This window comes from Pleurodeles waltl, chromosome 4_1 (genome assembly GCF_031143425.1).
Source record: "Pleurodeles waltl isolate 20211129_DDA chromosome 4_1, aPleWal1.hap1.20221129, whole genome shotgun sequence".
Taxonomy (NCBI): domain Eukaryota; kingdom Metazoa; phylum Chordata; class Amphibia; order Caudata; family Salamandridae; genus Pleurodeles; species Pleurodeles waltl.
In genome coordinates, this window is record NC_090442.1 from 228,442,751 (window position 1) to 228,465,389 (window position 22,639).

General features: G+C 44.0%; 1 protein-coding gene across 2 annotated transcripts in view; it reads right to left on the reverse strand.

Annotated features, from left to right (window-relative positions):
• Positions 1–8,304: 8,304 nt before the first annotated feature.
• OVCH1 (ovochymase 1) overlaps positions 8,305–22,639 on the reverse strand; it is a 1,177,845-nt gene continuing 1,163,510 nt past the window's right edge. For both annotated transcript variants that reach the window (XM_069228188.1, XM_069228187.1), the window contains one exon: positions 8,305–8,551. In XM_069228188.1, the coding sequence (XP_069084289.1) occupies positions 8,369–8,551 (183 nt within the window). In that variant the 3' untranslated portion in view covers positions 8,305–8,368. The remainder of the gene's footprint in view (positions 8,552–22,639) is intronic.

Here is a 22,639-nt window from a genome sequence, read left to right on the forward strand (position 1 = left end):
ATCCTGCCTATTGGTGAGGTTGGATTTTATATTCCTATTTTAGAAATGCCACTTTTAGAAAGTGAGCATTTCTCTGCACTTAAAACCATCTGTGCCTTACAGCTGGTCTCCAATCAACGTCTGATCTGTGCTGGTTGACAGCTCCCTTGTGCAGACAACCACAAACACAGGACACTCAGTCACACCTGCATTCATCTGCATATTGAACGGGTCTTCCTGGGCTGTAAAGGTGGAGGGCCTGACACTTACATTTCAAAGACCAGGGGCCTGCCCTCACACAATGGACTGCCAAACCCACTACTCGGACAAGGGCAGACAGGACTGCCCTGAAAGGGAAACTTGTGCACTTCAAAACTACTCTTTGAAGTTTTCCCCCCTTCAAAGGTGTTTTTGGGAATATAAACTGGGCCTCTGGCCTCACCAACTCAGATACTTCTGGACCTGCACCCTGTCAAGAGGAACTGCCTGGCTGCCCAAAGGACTCATCTGGACTGCTTTGCTGAGAAGGACTGCTGCCCTGCTGGCCTCTGTGCTGAGGACTCTACCCTCCCCAAAAGGGCTCTCTAAGGGCTTGAATTGAGCTTGACCCCTATTTTCTGACGTCTCAGGGCCAAAAATACTTCATCTTTTCAGGAAACTCCTCGTGCATTGAAAGTTGACCCACCACCTGCTGGAAATGATGTGAAGCCTGCTTTGCAACCAAGAAATCCCCTCACAGCCAACCAAAACGACGCAGCCCCGACTTCCTGACCGGAAATTCAATGCCGCGCCTGCCTTGCGAAGGAAAATTCAAAGCATCACCTACCGGATCGACACAGCACACAAATCTTCCAGCAAATCAAGGATTTTCCCCACATCGTCCTTGGGCATAAAAATATCCCTGCATTGCAGTGAGGAACCAAGACTGCATGCCGAAAAATGATGCAACCCCTTGCAACGTGAAAAGAAACGGCACATCGTCTGTGTTGCACTGGAAAATTCGACTCAACACCCTATTTTTCCATGCATCCCCTCCTCTCCGTTCTCCATGCGTGATATTTTTGACGCACACCAGGTACTGTATGTAACAAAGAGACAACTGTTCATTTCTAAGGATTAAGACTCCTTTAAACCTTTAAAAAGCGCTATTTCAACTTTTGCCTTTTAGATCTTTGTCGTTTTGACCTTATTTTATCCAGATAAATATCTATTTTTCTAAACCTGTGTGGTGTATTTTTGTGATGTTTTCACTGTCACTGTACGATTTATTGCACACATACTTTATACATTGCCTTTTAAGTTAAGCCTTACTGCTCAATGCCAAGCTACCAGAGGGTGGGCACAGGATAATTTGGATGGTGTGTGACTTACCCTGACTAGAATTGTGGTCCCTACGTAGACAAGGTTGTAGACATCTGCCAACTAGAGACCCCATTTCTATCAGGGACCAAACTGGATCCTAATTCAGTAGAGCAAGTTTGCATAGATGATAGATCTATCACAGGAATGGAAGTTTGTGAGAAAAGTTTCCTGTGACAAACTAGGTCTACTCAAAGATTTTTTATACAAAATCAAACTGAAACTGAATGCTAAATCAATAGTGCACAAGGTGAGACCTGTACCTTTATTGATCAAAGAACATCTAAGCAGGGAACAGGTCAGATTGAAATCTCAGGGAGTAATTCAGAAAATGAAGTGCTTGGAATGGCTAGCCTCCATAGTTAATTTTTTTTTTAAATGGAGGAAGTAGCATGCGTTTTATGTGTGGATCCCAGAGATTTAAGTTTTAAAATATGGGTGGAAAGACACCCATTCCCAAATATAAATGTGGAGTCTAATTCTTGGAGCAAACATTTTAGTCTATTAGATCTGTCATCAGCCTATCAACAAGTAGCTCTCCATCCTATTTCTAGATCACTTAAGTTATTTGTAACACTATTTGTCACATTTCAGTTTCACAGGATGTTGTTTGGGCTATCTTCTGCAGGTTTCCAGCAAGCATTACAATGCATATAAAGATTTATATTTCCAAGATGAAATTTTGAACTATGGGATTCTGAAACAGAACACACATGCACCCTGAGATTAATTCTAGACAAACTGAAGAATGCAGGTTTCATCATAAAAATTGAGTGCAAAATAGGGGTCAAGTCAGTTGAATACTTAGGGCACACCATTACAGAGGAAGGAATTAAACCAAAATACAGTTTAGTAGACTCTGTAAAAATTAGAACCATCTCCTACACGTAAGGAAGAACTGAAATCAGTATATGTCTAAGTATATTAAAATATTTTGCTGATTTAGTGCAACCTTTACAAAAATTATTTAAGACAAGGAGTTCGTTTGAATGGGCTGATGAATGTCAAGTAACATTTACGAAGATCAAAGAAGCTATTATCAATGACCCTAACATAGGCAATTCACTACAAAACTTGAATAAACACTTATGCCAGTAACAAAGGAGTAGGTACCTCAGTAACCTAAATTGTCAATGGGGAGGAAAGGATTATTGCTTTTGCATTAAAGACATTGAAAGGGGCTGAACTAAACTACTCAACCAGTGGATAGTTGTAAGAAACCTGTGCACTACAGAGAACAAATTTAAATCCTATTCTGATGCCATAAGGATTAAACAAGTGAAAGAAAATATGGTAATTCTAGAAGATGGATGTACCTGGAGTATGGATACAATTGCTAGATGTCCAAAATCATTTAATCGAAAGCAGTAAGTCCACCCACCCCCATAAACCGTGTGTCTTCTGCTGGTCCTAGCAATGAATGTAATAGAGAGAAAATCTCCTGTTTGGCAAAATGGATTGAATTTATTGCATTGCATCCAGTCATTGCAAATTTCATTTTGGAAAAGTAGATGTGTTGTAACGTAATATCCAAATGGTACAATCCTCCCTTTGTGCCCCTTTCCCTCATATCCCATTAGTTAGTTGCATAACCGTTTAGAATGTTGGGAGGAAGGCTGGAATTGAATGTTTGTCTAAGGTGATCAGTGAGGCAGTTGTAAGTTCCCGAGCAGACATTGGCGCACACTTATTGTAACAATAAACTTGACTTCATCCACATATCAATTTAAATTCTTCTTGATCGTTTGTCACTAGTCTTTTGTGAATCTAGACATGTTGGGGCCAGGACAGGGAGGAAGGGGATGCCAGACACTTTAGTGGGGTTGAAACCTCAAAGTAGGCATCAGGTATAAACACTGGACCTTTTAACCCAATTCTTCCGTAAATGTCTGGACCGGACTCTGCTAGGAAGGGCTGTGCTGTTGAAAGAACTGCCACTCTGCTGGACTGCTGCTCTGAAGGACTGCTGCCCTTCTGGCCTCTTGCCTGGGTGAGAAGGACTGGACCTGCATCTCTAAACCCAGGGCACCAGAGTGACTTCAAGGCCTAGTTGCCTGGCCTTCTGATAAGATGGCTCAGGGACATAGCAGGCTTCCAACAACCTTGACCCCAGCAGCTGGACTCTGCCATCTGCAAGTCCTTCCCTCCCAAGTGGTGCTGCCCCAGTCCTGTACCCTCAGAAGTTGGCCTGAAGATGCTCTGCCAACCCACCTGAGAATCCAGCAGAACCAACACATCTCCTCCAGCGCATTGCCTTTGCTGCTTGACGCTTTGGCCTCAGAACCGACGCATTGCCTGCTGTGTGGACTTCCACTAAACAAGGACTTTGCATCGCCCATCGGAGCTGATGCATCTCCACACAAAGACATAGTGTTGCCCAATACAGCCCATCAGAACCGCCGCTGTGTGACATCCACGCAAGGACATCGCATTGCCTTTGCTGCATGATGGCTCCAACACAGGACTCCGCATCTCTTCACAACCAGATTAAGGTACTGCGTGCAGAGGGTCTAAGTGGGTCCAAGTAGCCAGTCTGTATTGGATCACGGTCGACTTGAACTTGGGACTGTGTTCAGGTGCAGTGTGACCAAATAACCACAGTTGGTGCTCTGTGCATTTTTGCTCCATTTTCACTTAAATATTTAAAATTGCCTATCCCCAGTACTACTGAGTGGATTTTCGTCATTTTGGTTTGATTATTTATTACAATTTACTCAAATTTTTTTAATTGGTGTGGGGCTATCCTTATCTTGTGTTTTCATTTTATTATTGTTTGAAGTGTTAGACAAATACTTTACACATTGCCTCTGAGTTAATCCTGACTACCATGTGCCAGGCTACCAGAGGGTTGAGCACAGGTTAATTTGGTGCTTGCGATTTCACCACGACAAGGATTGTGGTTCCTTTTCAGGAAGGGTTTCAACACATCAACCAGTAACCCAATTTCTCACAGCAGCCATGGCAGTCCTGAAATACAAAACCAGCTCAGTGACATAGAAGAGAAAGTAGCCAGTTATTGCCCTGAAACTGATCAGTGGAATGGAAATCCAGGACACCACTGACATAGGGAACCTGCCAACTCCAAATATGCAGTGTAAATGGCACACATAGCAACTAAATTCCTTCACAAGCACACGTGTAAAGCTGGCTTCATTGTCATAGGCAACTTGTCATTCAATTGACATGTGGCTGAAAAGTTAAATGCAACTCCTATTGCCAGATAGTATTAGATGTCCATATTCATGGCAATAACATCAGTTGGCCCAATACTGATTTACGCGGCACAGTGACAAATCCACACCATTGTTTATGGGAGTTTAATCCTTGTTCACTTGAACCACACAACATTATCCATTTGCATTCCAGTTTTTGTAGAATGAGGATAATGTTACTTCCTCTCTTTCTGGTACCGGCACCACATCCAGTACTGACCACCTGATATCACTGGCTGTGAGATTGGCTTCAATGTAGTGTCATTATCGAAGGGACTGAAATTATTGTCATGAATATGGACAACTCTCTTCCTCACTGGCAATAAGGATTAAAAAAGGGCCGATATGTCAACTGACTGCATCGGCGAAAACCACACTTTAAAAAAAAGATATTCTATTTGTGTACTTTTCATAAGCATTGTTCATGTACCTGGCTGTACATTTGGATTTTGTACCGAAGTGTATCCTTAGTTTTACTCTGTATATACCTGTATGACCCTTTCCTTCTTCACCCTCATGTTTGAGCTTCCTCTCATTTCCATCATGACCCATCATTATTTATTCCGATGTGATACTAACAATGGCGGAAATGCATGCAAGGCTCCAAGCCTCATTCTGGAGCAGTTTTTCTCTCTCCGAAGTAGCGCGTGCCAACTCCCTAGTTTGGCAGAAGACAGTGATTGCCCTCGTGCTGCGCCGATTAGAAGTACAGTTCTCCCCGGGTGGGTCTGTGTACCTGAAACCACAGGCCGCGATCCCCATCAAACTGCTTGTAACACCGCGTTCTATTCATCACAGGTTCTTCTTCTCAGAGGCAAGTGCCTTGATATAATTGTCTTTATACGGGGATTGTCCTAAAGTGATTATTCACACTACTTACCACAGGTATCTATTTTTTTTAAAAATTCATTCATGCAGGTCTTCATTCCATTTGAATGAGTACACTTTCCTTGGTATTTTAACCAGGGTGAGTTTTGGACATGAGCTTTTACAGTCATTACCCATGCCATTAGGAGCATACAGGGTAACTCTTTTGATGCCCTGTCCTTTTATTTTGAACTTTGACCACTCACTTCCAAAGTGATTTATTTGTATCCATTGATCATTAAACCACCACCTCCTCCCCCCTCCAATCCATTTAGTCCAGCATTTTGGAATTGGGTAAACTGCCTTAAATGAGTATGAGCATGCCACACATGTAAAGATTTGCAACTTTTTGTGAATTTAGTCTAGTACTTACTGTGTAAAACTAATGAATATGTTTAACTTATATTACAACTTTTTCCAGTTTAAGAAATGCATGCTATGCATATGTAATGATTCTGGACTTATGTTGTCTTTTTCTTCTTGTTCCAAGGCTTGTTTTCTTTATTGGGGCCGATTGCGGCTGTTTATAATTACTAATTTTTTAACAATATATTTTATAGCCTCTCTGGTACTCATATTAGTTTTAATATTTGAAATAGTTTTTTATTGCCCACGCTTTAATATATTCATATAAATCAAGGTTTAATCACCATTTTCATAGGTTTAGGCATACAATTCTCAATATCCATTTACTCTTTTTTCAGCATACAAACTACCATAATATGGATCAGTTTCCATTTAGCATTTTTTTATATCCAAAATTCGTTTTTATTTTGAGTTTCATTGTGTCAACATTTTATAGCTAGTGTATTCTCAGGACTCAAATTTGTTTAATGTGTCGTTGTTGTATACCCGGTGTACATATAAACATATATACACACACACACACTTTACTGATATATACTATTTTGGTGTAAAGGCATATGTGTGGTAAAGACTTGTGTGGTAAAGGCAATGCCTGGTAATGGATGCATGGGCTGAAGACAGCATTGTAAAGAATGTTTCCCCACATATACAGTACTTTTACATTGAAGCGTAGTCCCATACACCTTTTGTCAAACTTTCAACGCCATCTTTCATTCTTGTGGGTTTTGTACTTAACTAGGATTACCCTGCAACCGCACCTGCAATACTGAAAACATTACTTCTTGCTCGTAAAACTGGGTGGATGGGAGGTTCTCTTGGGTGGCCACAGAATACATACCTTAAGCAGCTGATGTAAATCATCAAGTGGATGCTCACTGTCACTTTATGGGTGACACGGCCATCCACCTTATTGGTTTGCTGTGCACAAATATTAGAGAAAAATAAAAACAAGCTTCCTGCAGCTTTGAAAGATTGATATGTTTTGTTTTACCAGAGATGTTTTAAGGCATGAGTAAAGTGGGCAATTGCCCAGGACGACCACCTTCTCATAGCACTCCTGGTAAGGTGAGATTTCTCAGTTCTCTCCCTGAGTCTAACTCCTGTTCCCTATCAGAATCTTCTTGCCTCTACCTCCGACTTTCTCTTGATCCAGTGTCATTTTAAATTATTTCTGGGCACTGGACAAAACCTATTTCAGATATTTTTGAGTTAAAATTTAAAGTATATTGTTGGGCATCATGAATGCTTGGCAGTATAGGTAACAAAATCCAAAGTTTTTTCGAACGATGGGCCTCAAAATACCTCAAGCCCAGGGTGACAAAAATCCTTAAGACAATGATAATGCTGAAGCCCATTAAAATCAGGAAATGTGTTGTGTACTGCGAGGGACTACACTACATGAATAATGTCATTCCTGGTAGTTTGATCTTTCCTGTTAATTTCTTCTGGTTAAGAAACTGGTGTCTCATTAGTGGATGATCCAGTGAGCGAGTACAAAACATGCAGAACTTACCACCACCTTAGTTTGAAACTACACATGGATACCATTCATAGGTCAGAAGCATGGCAAGAACCTATGTTTTAGAATGATTCCTAGTAGTGAGAGTTTCTCAAAAAGAAGACTATTATAAACTATATTATTTAGAAGCAGAAGTGAGACTTTGGCCCTAATTACGTGTCTGGCAGACCTAAGACCGTCAGACTTGCGGTGGCGGTCAGACCGCCACTGCTGTGACGGTCAGAGATCCACATTACAAGGTTGGCAGGCAGACCCGTCAACCTACTGCCGTCCACGCCTAGATCCAGATGGGCTGATGGCAGGGCTCAGCCAGGATGGCACTGAACTCATCACCGCCCTGCTGATTACAACCTTGTTCTCCGCCAGGGTTTTCATAGCTGTTTCACTGCCAAAAAAAGGCTGGCAGAGAACAGGTGCAGGAGGGTCACAGGAGGAACCCCCTCCACTGCCCATGCCCAGGGTCCCCCTGCCCAGCACCCTTGAAATGTGCACTGTCTGCTGGGCAGACAGTGCACATTTCAACAGTGTTGGTGCCCCCTGTGTGCGGCAGCATTGCCCCCGGCTCATTATGAGCAATGCTGACACACCTTCCCCACTAGCCTGTTTCAGTCGGTCAGCCCAGTGGGAAAGTCGTAATGGGACCGGTGGGGAGGTCGCCAGCACAGCGGTGACCTCCCCGTCAGGAGTTTGGAGGACAGATGTTTCAGTCTGCCAAACTCATAATCTGCCCATATGTTTACATTCAAGTGCCAATACGTTGTGGTAGTGAGATAAGGGGATCCTGTGGAAATGCTTGAACCACTTATTCTCAGAATGAAGATTAATTCACTTGATAACCTCTGCCGAAGTTCAAGGCTTAATGAGTGTTAAGCGTGGTACTGCATTAAATTGCGCACAATGCCTGCATTTTGGTGTATACAATGACGTCTGGGTAAAAAAAAAAGTTCCCAAGTTGAAGTCAAAACCCTATACGTAGAGTAATAACAGATCTACACACATTCATACACTTTAAAAGCAAATATTTATTCCAGCAGAGTATATTTTTAGCACAATGCATTCACTGTTTTCAATGGTGACCGACAGCACTCTGTGAATTACTCATAACTTCGTCGATCCATGACAAGAACGGACGAACTCTGGTATAGACTGCTGGTACTCCTGTATCGCATTTACTACTACCCCAGCTTATGACTCCAACAACCTTGTAGAAACCATTGCTCTTGCAAATCAAAGGTCCCCCTGAATCTCCCTGCAAAAAAGAAAAATAGGTATTTATCCATCCAGTACCGCTTCAGCAATATTCTAGATGTAGAGGGCAATAGTGCTAATTTACGGTGACTAACATGAAAATGTACGATAGTGCTCTGTTTGCATTCAGCATACCATATGAAGCTTTGTTAATAAGGCAATAGACAATAAAGCCACGATGTGTTTATCTTATTCATTTCAGATAAACATTGCAAGCGAAGGGCCCAAATGCCAATGAGGACTGCTCCGATTTGCACTCTAGTGCACCCACCATCATCAGTGGGGATGCCAAACTCAGCTCATGGCTGTGAGCCACGTATAAAACAAATTAACAGTGTGTGCAACATATATGCTAACCAAGGGAATTAGAATATCTGGTGTGAAGCCCCACAGCACAGTAACAAGGAGCAGTGGTGCATCGTCAAATGTTCTATGACATCACTGATGACATCTCAAATGACATCACTGAGGACACCATCCAACGAGTGTGTTTTATAGTTTACACAATTGCAGGTAATTACCATGCTGCTTTTCTACCTACTTTTGTACCGCCTGTGGCCATCTAATAAGTATAACGTTTACAAAATGCATGTGCTACTAATGCATCTTTGGTGTGCAGACATATTGAACACACTATAAATCTTTTTTTTTTTTTTTAAAGTGGCAGTGGACTTGTGTTCATTATGTTCCTCACAAGTATTTTGGTTCTGCAGAAAACGTTTCCAGCAAGTCTCTCGCAAGCTCAACTGCCAAAAATTATACAATTATATCTACCCTTAATTTCTGACTGATTTACACCCAAATACAAAAGGCACAATCTTTGGACCACAATCTAGCTTCCTGCCAAATATGGTATAATTCTGTTCAGCAGTTTTTGCTAAAACTTGTCTCAAAGAAGTCTATGGTAAATGCATGGAGACTTTACGTTTTGGGCCCCCCTTTTTTCCTCAGTCCCACTTGACAAATGACCCCCAAAACTTTCCAGGAAGAAACTTGGGTGCATGAACCTTTTTTTGGAAAGTTTTGTGGAGATTCGTCTAACAGGGCCAAAGTTATTAGCAAGCCAAAAAGCGCTCTATTTATGAAAAAAAACAGACACAACTATAACTACATACTGGCGACCTCCAGGAGAATATGGAGATTTATAGATTATAACAATCTATAAAACAAACTAATTGGATGGTGTCATCAACAATGTAATCCAATATTTCAGTGATGTCATAGAACATGTCATGAGTGATGTAATATGTGAGGTCATAAGTGGTGCATGGTGGGGCTTCATTAAAGTTATAGTTAGCTCAACTAACCACCATTGGTAAATTTGTGGGTTTGTTCCAGTTCAAAACGCTAATGTTACCAAGATTCACCTATTTTATTAACCTTTGTTTTTTTTCCAGTGAATTTCTATTATTTTTTTATTATTTAAAGGAGATGGGGGCCAGGCAGCCCTCCTCCACTCAGCATATTTTGACATTGTGGACACCATCCACTGGTGCCTGTATTATAAATGGGTGGGTGCCCCAGTGCCCGTCCAGGGCCCCTACAAGCACATTGGAGCTGCGGGGTGATCCCAGGACCTCCATGGCCCCAGCAGGCTGTCCACGTGGTGGGGGGAGACAGCATTCCTGCTGCCTAGAGGGAGCAGCTATTTATGCTGCTCCATGGGTGGGAGCAATATATGTTATGTGGGAAACAGAACACAATATGCTCCCAGCCAGCAGGAACATTTTTAAATCTCTCTGGCCAGCTGAGAGCAGACTTACTATTTGCTCCCAGTTAAAAATGCTCCAGACAGGAGCACCCACATTTCCCTGCCCCTGGCAATGAAGGCAGGTAAACTACTGTGCCCCAGACACATTACGTGAGCTGGCCCTGGCAGGGGTGGAGTTCCTGGAACCATTAAAGGCTGAGGGACAGGGGCCATGTGCTCCCCCTCCTTTATGATTAAAGATACGGCCCTGGGGGATGTGGTTCCAGGGCTTTATGGCTTACGGATAGGGTGCCTTGTGACCCGCCTCACCTTTATGATTTAAATACAACCCTTATGGGATGGGGTCCCTGGCTCCAAAAAGGCCCTGCATGCCAACCTTCCCTGCAATAGCATACCTGGCATCCCTCCAGCATGGGTTCCATGGGAAAAAAACAAAAACCCACACACTTTATTTTATATATATATACATATATATATACATACATATACACACACACACACACACACACACACATATAGATATACACACACACATACATACACATACACACACTAGTGGCGGTCGCCACTAGACCTAGTTAGGACCTAGTTTCTATAGAAAAGGCATTTTTTTTTTCTTTTTTTTTTTGTTGCTATAAACATTGGCTCAGTTTGATGGAGGAAGTGGAATCTTCATCAGGAGATGCGCGGATCTGCCAAAAACTCAAAAAAGAAAAAACAAGTGGGCTGGTTTAACTTCAGCCCCCAGGTGGGCCAGGTACTGCTGGCATTGCAATTTTGAATCTGGGGGGGCGCCTGGCTGCCCTGCAGCCCCGGGGACTACCACCTCCCCAGGGCTTGTCTCTACTGAAATGCATAGGGGGCACTCACCCCCCCCTGCAGTCCTTGAGACCACCACCTCCCTAGGGCATCAAAGTAAATATAATGGGGGGCGCATGCCCCCCAACCCAGGGGATACCACCTCTCCAGGGCATCACAGTAAATACAAAGCGGGGGCGCCTGGCCCCCCCGCAGCGCCAGTAACCGCCACCTCTACAGGGCTTTAAAGTAATTGTAATGCAGAGGGCCACCACCTCCCCGGGGCATCAGTGTAAATGTAATGCTGCTACACATGGCCGAAGGCTGTGTGCAGCAGGGGGTTGGGTGGTTATAGGGGTTGGCAGCAAGCCTTGCTGCTAACCAGTGCTGTGCATGGACGAAGGCCGTGCCCAATAGTGGTTGGATTAACGTATAGTAATGAAAATTACTTTACGTAAAAAAGTATACATTCACTGCAAAAAAAAAAAAAACACCTGTGCAACCTTTGTTTTTTTTAAAGTGAATTTCTCAGGTTTTTTTTGTTGTTTTTTTTTTTTTTTTTAATTCTGTGTATCCCTACCCTGCTCCTTTATGTTATTTATATAATTTGTTTTAACTTCAGGACAGATGACTAAGTCCCTGAGTACTGTAAGGGCTACCAGCAATATTTTCCTCATGTTGCTGGATCCAATCAAAGCACTTGCTTCGCAGTAGCGTATCTCCACTGAGCGCAAAGTGGCACACAGGGAAATAATGATCCCTGTCCCATTCAGAATGCTGTATTTTTTAAAAATTGGGTTCAAGGGACTCAGGAGAGTCCCTCAAACCCAACCATATACAAATATTTATGGCCCTTAATTTCTCAAAAACAGCTGAACAGATTTACACCAAATCACAAAATACACAATCTGTGAATCAAGAAATAGCTTCCTGTCAAGTTTGGTGTAATTCCGTTCAGCACTTTTTGCTGTAGAACTGCCTAAAGAAAATCTATGAAAAATGCATGGGAACATTTGCTTTTTTGAACCCTTCCCCCTTTTTTTTTTTGGTTCCTGCTTGACTATTCAAGCCAAAACTTTCTAGGAAGCAATTTTTTTTTAATGGAAAGTTTCGTCAAATGGCACAAAGTTATTACCGAAAAAGTCTTGTCTATGGCAGAGCAATCCTAACTATAACTCCCCAGTGGTGGCCACCTCTGGGTTTTATTTATTTATACACATACATATACACACACATGCTTATATACACATACAGACTTATATACATGCACACATATACATATACACATACATAAATATATATACACACATGCATTTAGTAGCCACAGCAATTAACAGACAGCATTTATCTGTGGCCCAATGTGCGCCACCCTGAAAAAATGTACTTCCTGAAACCACTGAAATTCAGCACTGCTATTATTACTGGGCAATCACAGCCTTGTTTTGGCAGGGGGAGCTGGAACCTAGCTTAGAAGGCAATCCAGAGAATTCATAGGAAGAGCCTAGCCAGAGCCAACTGCAGTGTCTGGATATAGTAAGTAGTACTTATCTAAGACTGCCCATATTGCCTTTCACTCAGTGCTTAATTTGTGCTTTTTGTTTCGGGTGCTGAGCATTGGCAGTTATTTTTTTAGGGCTGGAGCTTATTCTTCTGCCTCAAACATATGCTGCGAGGCAAAGACACATATGGGAAAGACTGATGAAGGGAAAAACGAAAAAGCGTAACAAAGGGAGAAAGTAGAAAGCTGCAAGAGTGAGCTGAAGGAGCAGAGAGTGGCTTTAATGGATTAAAGAGGGCCGAGAAGGCTTCAGGATTACGCCGCCTCAGTATTCCGTGTTCACACATTTAATTGCAGCAGCCGTGTGTTTAAGAGGAGGGTTTTGGGCACCGGCACCTTATTTACAAATTAAGCACTGCTTTCACTCACATTCCACAAACTATTACCTTATCTCCTTTTCTGATATTTCCCATTTGCTGCCCCTTAACTTTATGTTCAACCTCTATTTCTCTCCCCTCTCTCTGCTCCTTTCTATTTACTCCTCTGTACAAAAATCAAAGGGATCCCAGACACATTTAGTCTTCTATGGTTATGGACTGTAGTATAGCAAACTGGGAATTCCGTTTAACACAGGATAAACAATGCAGACTCTACATTGCTTCTTTCTGTGATATACATTGCCTTCCCAGTGTTGCAAAAAGTATGTTGTGCTGGAGAAGCCCCCTGGGTGCTGTAGAAGATGAGTGGCCAGTACCATGGACTTTCTCAATCTTTATTACCAGCATAATCAAAATACAAATAAGCCAGAGGCCTGAGCTTCTTTTCCCCGAATATTAACCAAAATGCAAAAAGTTGAACTGCACCTTCACAGCTGTACCTAAGGAACTTGAAGTGTTGTGTGAAGGTGGCATGATGTAGGGAGAAGAAAGAAAGCTTAGCTCATTTTTGGCACAAGGATCTTCATGATCATACACAAGCAGGTCCCTAAAGCTGGCTCAAGGTTTTAATGGCTTGCTCACCTGAGCCTCAACCCCCTTCACACAGTGGGGAACTGCTAGATATCTCCTAAGTGACGCACAGAGCATTTATCTACGACTTATTTATCGGTGTGCATGCATCTTTAATATTGCTCAGGTACACAATCATTCCCTTATTTCCACTGAGACACAGTACCATGCAAATGTAGGAAATCCCATTTTATGTTGCACAAACTTGATACAGCAATGGGATGTGAGAAGTTGCCTCACAAAGGCCCGAAGCATTTTTCACTACCAGATGCTAAAAATGGACGTCGAAGCCCCATTTGATGCCCAGAGTAGTATGGTAATATGATAACAGATAATATGATCACAGGCAGATACAAGAAGACTGATGTAATGCATATGGTAGTAGTATTTCAAATTATCCTAAGAACAAAGCTAAAGGCCAGAGATCTAGGAAGGAGGGACCGCTGGCCAATCGTAGGATGCTACATTATCTCTCCCACCCATCCTCACCCTCCTGCACAGCATTCTGGGAAAATCCAGAATGGCAACTTCAAGTTGCATGTGGAAAGAGCTCCCCCGAGGAACCTCTGCTCCATCCCTTGATGATACAGCTGCCTGATCTCTTCCCACCAAAAAAATCAAAGGCAAACCCTTCCTGTGTTGGCTCTAGGGGTTTGGCCCTCCTCCTCTGTTCCAGTAGGCTTAGGCTCTCCCAGCTCAGATGCAATGTGAAAAACTAATTAACAGATGCAGCTTCCCTCCCATCCCTTCCTTTCTCGGGGTAAGGACTGTTACTTGCCCTATTGTGTGGGGAAGCCTTTTTAATCCCTCTGCTAGGGAGGTGAGTAATTAATGTCACCCAATAGTCAGACAAAGGCTTGGAATGTGATTTTGAACTGAGCCAGGGAAAAATTACAAGTATATAGTGGTACTTTGGGTACTGTCAATTCATACTCTGGTACATATTTTACCCCAGATTGGTACCCTTCTGGACCCTGTAAGGTCTTTTTAAAGTGAAACTGCTACAGAAGTACACTGTAAATATGCCCCACATTAGAAGGCCTACCAATACCTGTAAAGCACCTTCCGCGCAAGGTTACCTGTGCACAGATAATGGGCTGAGCAAGTCTGTAGTCACACACATGCAGTCTGCATACGTGTTAATATGTAACTAACCTATAACCTCTTACTCTAGCTATGAAGCAGTGACCCTATCTTAAAAGGTGGACAATGGCAGTCAGCATGCTCAGTCCACTTGTTTGCAGTAGAAGCCCAAAAATTGTGAAGTCAAATGGGAAAAATCCAGGGGTACTAAAATGGGAAGAACCTATTTCCTACATATGCACAACTATTATGTACAAAGACAACATGTTGGTGCCCAGTGGGAAATTCTCAAGTTTACTAATCGGTTAACTGCTGAATGATGCTTGTTGCCTTTGATGTCTAAGCATGGATCTTTCACGCATAATTCCAAGTAAACACTCACCTTTCCTTAATGTGTGCTAAGTCGCAGCTGACTAAACACTATTTCCCTCATGATGGTGCCCTGCACTGAGTGCAAGTTGTGCTGTTAGTTTAATTAAGCCTAATTGCATCGAAATACTTTGCAAACTAATTACTAAACTATATTTTAGCTAACTGTGTCAGTTCTTCTAATAAAGAATGCCCACATGAAATGTAGTGCACCAATATTGACTTCATTCTCAAAGTATCATTTCATTATACAGAGGAAAATAAAAAAACACACAAAGCAGTGCTGTATGCCTTAATTGGTACAGTTCTATGTACAGTATTTGTGTGTATTAACAGTTGCACATTCAATGACATATGTATACGCCAGTGGACCAGGTAGTATTGCATTCAAGTATGACCGTAATGCCTCAACACATGGCTTGACTACTAATCATGTAACACCTCTTTACTAAGAAAGGAAATACATTTGGTATGAGACTACTAACTGTACCACCACTTTTTTTTTTTGCATAATGCTGTTCAAAAACCGCACAGATTATAAACATTATAAGGCATGCTATAAAATAGTAATAGCATGGTGTTAGTTATTTTTTAGTTTATGGCACCCAAAACGTCAGCTGCTACTACATTCATATGGCCGCTATGATTAGGTCATGTCTATGCAACTCATGCACTAGGCATTATTTATAATTCAGTGGGCTTACAACCCACCCACAACATCCCATCAGTTTTTCTTGTCACTCATTTGCAATCTTTTGATTGCTTAGCTCCCTTAGGCTTAGCTTCCTTTCTAGTGTTAGCTCGTCCTGGAAGCATGGACCAAGTACAGGTTATTACTCTTTTTTTGGGGGGATAAACATTTATTATTAATCCTGGATGTGCAATGCGCTTTTCTAATTAGGCATACAGGCTTCTTATTTATGTTACTGTCACCCTACCAGCCACAACTGTACTAATCAACACTAATTAACTCTACAGCATTCCAGTCTATTGCATCCCATGCTACTCGACTCCACACCACTTCAGCCCACTCAGTTCCACTGTAAGGTATTCTATGTCTCTCCACTTTATGCCACTTTACTCTGTTCCTCTACACCACTCCATGCCACTCTATGCCACTGCACTCCACAATGCAATACTCTACCCCACTTCATGCCACTCCACACAATGGTAGAATACAGCACTCTATGCCTCTCCATGCCATTCTACTCCAGTCTACTCTATAACATTCCACACCACTCCACACAATGGCATTCTATAGGACACCACCCAACTCCATTCCACTCTACTCTACTCCATTCCGCTTTGTCACTCTACAGCACTCTAGTCATCACCACTCTACTGTAAGCCACTCTACTGTAAGCCACTCTACTGTAAGCCACTCTACTGTAAGCCACTCTACTGTAAGCCACTCTACTGTACCTTTGAATGAATGCAATCGTTGTCTAAGAGGGTGTACTGTGAGTACCCCTGCAGCACTAGCTCTCTAGTGTGGGTCCCTGGCACTTTAATAGGCCCTTTCCCAGGTGGCTTGAACAAGAGAGATGCTATCAGACATGTAAACTTCTGTGTATCCCTTCATTGTTCACCTCTTCTTGCTGTTCCTCGTATTTTGCTAGGAGCGCAATTTTACATTTCCTGTTCGCATCCAGAAGCATCTCCCTTGTTGAGTTTTATTTCATTTGCAAGCGTGCTTTTAGGTAATCAGTAAATATAAAATTTTACTGCTGTGCCCCAGCCAAGACTGTAGACATTGTAGGACTTAAAGTTTGAGAGGATCACTTTCTTACTTTGTGGCCGGCGTGTTCCACCTGACAGGGAAATAGATAAATGCTCATCTAGGTAGGATGCTGAGCAGGTGTATGGAAAGGAATCCTGTTTGCACCCACCCCTGGCAATTTAGTGTCCAGAGAGCAGGAATGCTACATGGTGTGTTCACTATGTTTACTGGCGAGCATGTCATGTATAAGAACCTTCAGGTTTGCTCATTTCCTCCCAAGTTACTTACATTCGGCAACGCCTTCTCTGGTAGGGACACTATCTAGTTGCAGATTCTTTATCCTAGAATTTCCAGGCGTCAGTCTGGACCTAGAGATTTTTCTCAAGCAGTGCTTCTGCACGCTTTCCGGTGGCATTGGTTTGGCTCTGTGCCCATTTTCAGCACCATCCGCACTGGATAAGGCGTCGCTGGGCCTACATAACTGCCACCCGGTGCGCTGACATATGCTTCTTTTAATGACTTTCAATGCCAGAAGCATAGAGCCATGAAGAACACTGACCACTGCTGCATCAAACTAATGCCCTGAAAGGGGAATCCCTGGCCCTAAAAATCAGTTTGCAGAGTGTGGAGGATGGGTGGGTTGATAAGGAATCTGCAACTAGATATTGTCTCTGCCAGATAGGGCATTATCAAAGATAAGAAACATGTCCATCTGAAAGACATCTAGTTGCAGATTCCTTACCTTAGAATAGATACCAAAGCAATACCATCTCAGTTTGAGGGTCTGCGATCCCAGATCGAAGAAGAAAGTCATCCAGGAACGAGCGGGCAAAGTGCCCGTCCCTGCAGAGCTCACTGTACAGGCATAGTATTTGATATGTGTGTACAGATAGTCACACATTGCTACCTGACATATCAAGAACTGGAACTCTGCGTGCTAACGCAGTGGTCACAGCTTTAGCTCTGGTAGAATGAGCACGCAAACCCTCAGGGTGTTGCTTCTTGGCCAGTGCATAGCACATTTTCATACAGACTGTAGGAAGCTGGGTCTCTGCACAATGTACTTCGTTTTAGTGCATTATATAGAGTCCAGTAGATCCCCAAATGGTATTGGGGAGACAAAAGTAAATAGTACTAATGCTCTATTTGTGGTAGTGTGGGCGACCAGTTAGGCTTAGAGTGTAGTACTAAGCATCTGTTGTACCCTTAGAGGCAATAAATGGAACACACACAGAATAAATCTGAGACCAATCTATAAAAATAACATTCCTTTTTATATATGTTTCAAACCCAAGAACTTCATAATCAGATAAGTAGAATTACAAGCATAAATACTGTGCAGTTTCAAAAATCAACAGTGCAGTTTTTCAGTTCAGCAATGTTAGCCTATGGGAGGAAAACAAAAATGCAGTTTTGCAGGTAAGTATACGACCTACAAACCCATTCTTCAGGGTTTTAGGACAACACCAGGCAAGGTTCAAACCACTACCAAGAGTGTACCCCAAAGCGGCACCCGGCTGCAGAGGTAAAATTCGGAGTCAGGTGCCCAATGTTAACCAATGGAGACTGGGGGTGAATGAAGATGCGCTGCTAACAGTTGAGTAAAGTGGTGTCAGGGGTCGATCTCCTGAGGTTGACGTAAGAACAGGGAGGGCTATAAGGCAGCATTAAACTTACACCCTCAGCGGCACAGGGGCAGCCGGGTGCAGAGCGCCTACACAGCATCAGGCACCCAATGCAAATCACTGGGGGAGATCAGTTTTGAAAAGAGGCTGCAGGCCCGGGCCAGGAAGCTGAACGAAGAACACCCATAGCTACCCACGTAAGTTCTGATGCTAGGGGATGCAGGAACACCGTAGGTCCAGCTGCCCAATGCCTAGGGGCTCCTGGTGCAGAAGTCTCTTTTGGTGCTGGGAACAGCTTACCAGGTAGGTTGTGGTCAGAGGGGAGTCTCCGGTTTGAGGCTGCAGGCTTTGCAGCAGGGACTGGCAGAGGTCAGCCCACGGTGGATTCAGACTCAATCGCTGGGGAACCTTCACAAGACCGGTGGGCCTCTTGGACTTGGGCACTGGGCGTCTGGTGCAGAAGTGGGTCCAGAGGCGGTGTCCTGGTTCCTCAGGGCAGAGTTCTTTTTCTTTTAAAGTTGGTTTCTTCTTTGGGGATCACTGGGCTGCAGGACAGGTTGTCTTTTGGTGCAGGATCATCAAGGGCTGCAGACAGGCTGGGGAGAAGTCAGTTGGTCGCTGGTGCAACTGTAGTGTCCAGCTCTTCTCAGGTTGTCAGGAAGTAAGTTCTAGGTTTCAGGGGTACCACCTAAATACTAAATTTGTGGGTGTTACAGGGAGTGCCAGTAGTAGCCAATGGGCGGACGACACTCAGGGACACCACACCATTCTTATGACCACTTCCACTGCCCAACCTTCCTTCACACCCACATAACAGTTGATCATCCACACAGAACTCTTCTGTACAATCAAGGTAGAAAGTCAATGCTCTTTTTGAGTCGAGACAGTGGAGTCTCTCCTCTTCCTTAGAAGGAGGTGGGGGTGCATAAAAAGTGGGTACAGTAATGGATTGGCCTAGATAAAGAGGCGTGACCACTTTCAGCAAGAAGGAAGCCCTAGTGCGAGGCACCACTTTGTCAGGATAAATGGAACGGTGGAGAGGCTCAGGTGACAATGCCTGTAGCTCACTCACCCTGCAGGCAGAGGTAATGGCCACAAGATTTTCAAGGTAAGAAGCCTGAGAGGACAATTGTGGAGAGGCTCTAAAGGAGCACACATCAGGAAAGCCAAAACCAAATTCTAGTCCCACTGAGGCATAATGAATGGGGATGGAGGAAACTGAAGTAAGGCCTTTGAGGACCATATTTACAATAGAAGACTTATAAAATTTTGATTAGGCAGTCACAAAAAAAGCAGAAATGGTAGATAGATAACCTTTGAGAGTGCCCATAGTAGAGCCCTCCTTGGCTAAAGAAAGAATGAACAACGGACCTCAGAAAAAAAGAGCAGAAAGGGGATCCACAGACTTGTCTGTGCACCATGCCAAACATTTCTTCCAATGTCAGGTGTATACCATTTTGGTGGAGGGACGCCTGGCTGCCATGATTACATTACAGACTTCGGGAGTAAGGACGAAGGCTGTCAACTGTTGGCACTCAATCTCCATGAAAGAAGGCCGAGAGTTGACAGGATCCGGTGGAAAACCCTCCCCTGCTACTGCGTCAGAAGATCCTCAGGAAAGGGCAGACTGATTGGAGGATCGATGGCCATGCTCAGTAGCTTGGAATATCAAACTCTCAGTGCCCAGTCTGGAGCCAGAAGCATGACTTGGGGCCTGGTCCTTATTGGTCTTCTTGGGAACTCTAGGCAGAAGTAGTATGGGTGGGAAAGGCGTACAGGAGGCCTGAGTTCTACTTGAGACGAAAAGTGTTGCAGAGTGGTTGCTACCTTACAAACTCCAATGTGCAATACTAATGACACTGTTCTTTATGGGAGGTGAACGGAGCTAACCAAGGCTCTCCCCACTGCTGAAAGAGACCTTTGCCACCTCTGGATGGAGATGCCATTTGTGATCAATTAAGCATTGTCAGCTGAGTTTGTCTGCTTTGGCATTCAGAAAGCCCGCCAGATGTTGAACCATCAGAGAAATGCCCTGTTCCAGCCATGTCCAGAGCCTCCTAACAAAGGGTCCCCGACCCTTGTCTAAACACCTGTCCTACCTTTCCTTTGAGAAAGGCAGAAAAAGCTTTCAATGCTAGCCTGATCACACAGAACTCCAACAGGTCGATGTGGAGTTCGGACTCTCCCAGAGACTAGATGCCTCTGACCTCCACCTCTCCTAGATGGCTGTCCCAGTACAGAAGGCATGCATCTGTCACTTCTGTCAAATCTAGTTGGAGAAGGGAAAGGGATATGCCTCTGACTTAATCGCGGTTCGTTAGTCACCACTGCAGTTCTCGTGCAGTTCCTGACGAGATCTGGGCCATGTCAGAAACATTCCCCTGATGCTGTGCCCACTGGAACTTGCAGGTCCCACTGCAGAGCCCGCATATGACATCTTGCATGTGTCACCAGCAGGATGCCGGAGGTCATGAGGCCTCACTGAAATCCACGTTAGAGGCTGAAACATTTGTGGTATAACCTGAATATCCTGGACTCGCCGCTTGGGAGGATAAGCTCGAAACTGTACTGTGTCCAGAAAAGCTCCTATAAAAAGGAGCACCTGAGGGGTAGTCAGGTGTGACTTTGGCATGTTTATAGTGAACCCCATCAAAAGCAGGAGGCCGCCGTAGTCTGGAGGTGGAAGACAACCTGTGGGAAGCCCACCTTCAACAGTCAGTCGTCGAGATAACAGAAGACTGAAAGCCCTGATCCGCACAGATGAGCTGCAACCACCACCATCACCTTGATGAGCACCCAAGGGGTGCCGGTAAGACCAAAGGGGAGCATGGTGACCTGAAATGATCAAGTCCTACCGTGAACTGCAAATAACGTCTGTGGGCAGGTAGGATGGGAATCTGGAAATAAGCGCCCTGCAAGTCCAACGCTACCAACCAGTCTCCTGGGTCAGGGGCAGAAAGAACCTGAGCGAACATTTTGAACTCCTTGACGAAGATTGAGGGACCGAAGGTTTAGGAGAGTGCAGAGACCCTTGTCCTTTTTGGGTACCAGAAAGTAGCGGGAGTCACAAACACTTCCTCCTTCTGGCACAGGAACCTTCTCTATGGCTCCCTTGGTCAAGAGAGCTGTAGCTCCCTCTCAGAGCAGTGTCAAGTGTTCCTCCGTCATCTGATTGGAGGATGGTGGCATGGATGGAGGGGTAGTCTTGAAGGGGAGCAAGTAGCCCCTCTAAACTATCTGCAAAACCCACCTGTCTGATGTAATGAATTGCCAGCAGAGCAGGTGATGGCAGATCCTGCCTCCAGCGGGTCCGTGGCGGGGAAGAGTCAGACTAGGAAAGTTTAAAAGTAGCTGCAGAGGGTAGGGGCAGTGGACTGGCCAGATGGCTGGCTCCCTGATCCAGGAGGTCTGTGGATCCCACATCCTCGGCCACACAGGCTGGGCTGCATATGTGGCAAGGTGGCTGGACAGGAACGGCCGTACTTGGGTGCCCATTCCGAAACCACAAAAGGGGTAGAAGGCAGACTAAGGGGGGATAAGGGGCTGCTGCAAGGCCCAAGAACCTGCCCGTAGCACGAGAATCCTTGAAGAACACAGTCTGCTTTTTCCCCTGAAGAGATGGGTGCCATCACAGGGCATCTCCATAAGATTTTCTTGGACATCTCCCGAAAAGCCAGATGTCCTCAACCAGGTGTGGTGTCTTAGGGCCACTGTCAATAAAACTGCTCTGCCCCATGTGTCGGTCGGGTCCAGTCCACATCAGATCGTGAACTTTGCCGCATCTCTCCCATAAGCAACTGCTTGGGAAAGTACAGCCCGACACCTCCTCCAAAAACTGTGGCAGCACTTGCGCAACCGTAGCCCACAACGTGTGGGAGTAACGGCTCAAAAGGCAAGTGGTGTTTGTGGAATTGCATTTTACCTTGACTCCATTTTGGGCCTGCTATGCCCTGTGATACTGAATAACAAGGCTTGCTTGTTGAACAGCTCATGACCTACATTAACTTTGTTTTCTGTTCTTTTCTGTTTACTTGGAATGCATTATGATGCAAGACTTGCTATCAAGACAGCCCCCCTGAAATATTGCACGCTAGCAGAAGCAATACGTATGAAGAAATGTACTATCCTGTGTACGTGTCGTCTCTGTTAGATGGAAAGTTCCACCTTTCAATGTGAGACAGGTAGGTTATGTTCTGTAACTGCCTTTCTGTACTGTCCCTTACCCTCTTTGGTGCGATATATAACCACATGCTAACGTTAAGAATTAATGAGATGCAT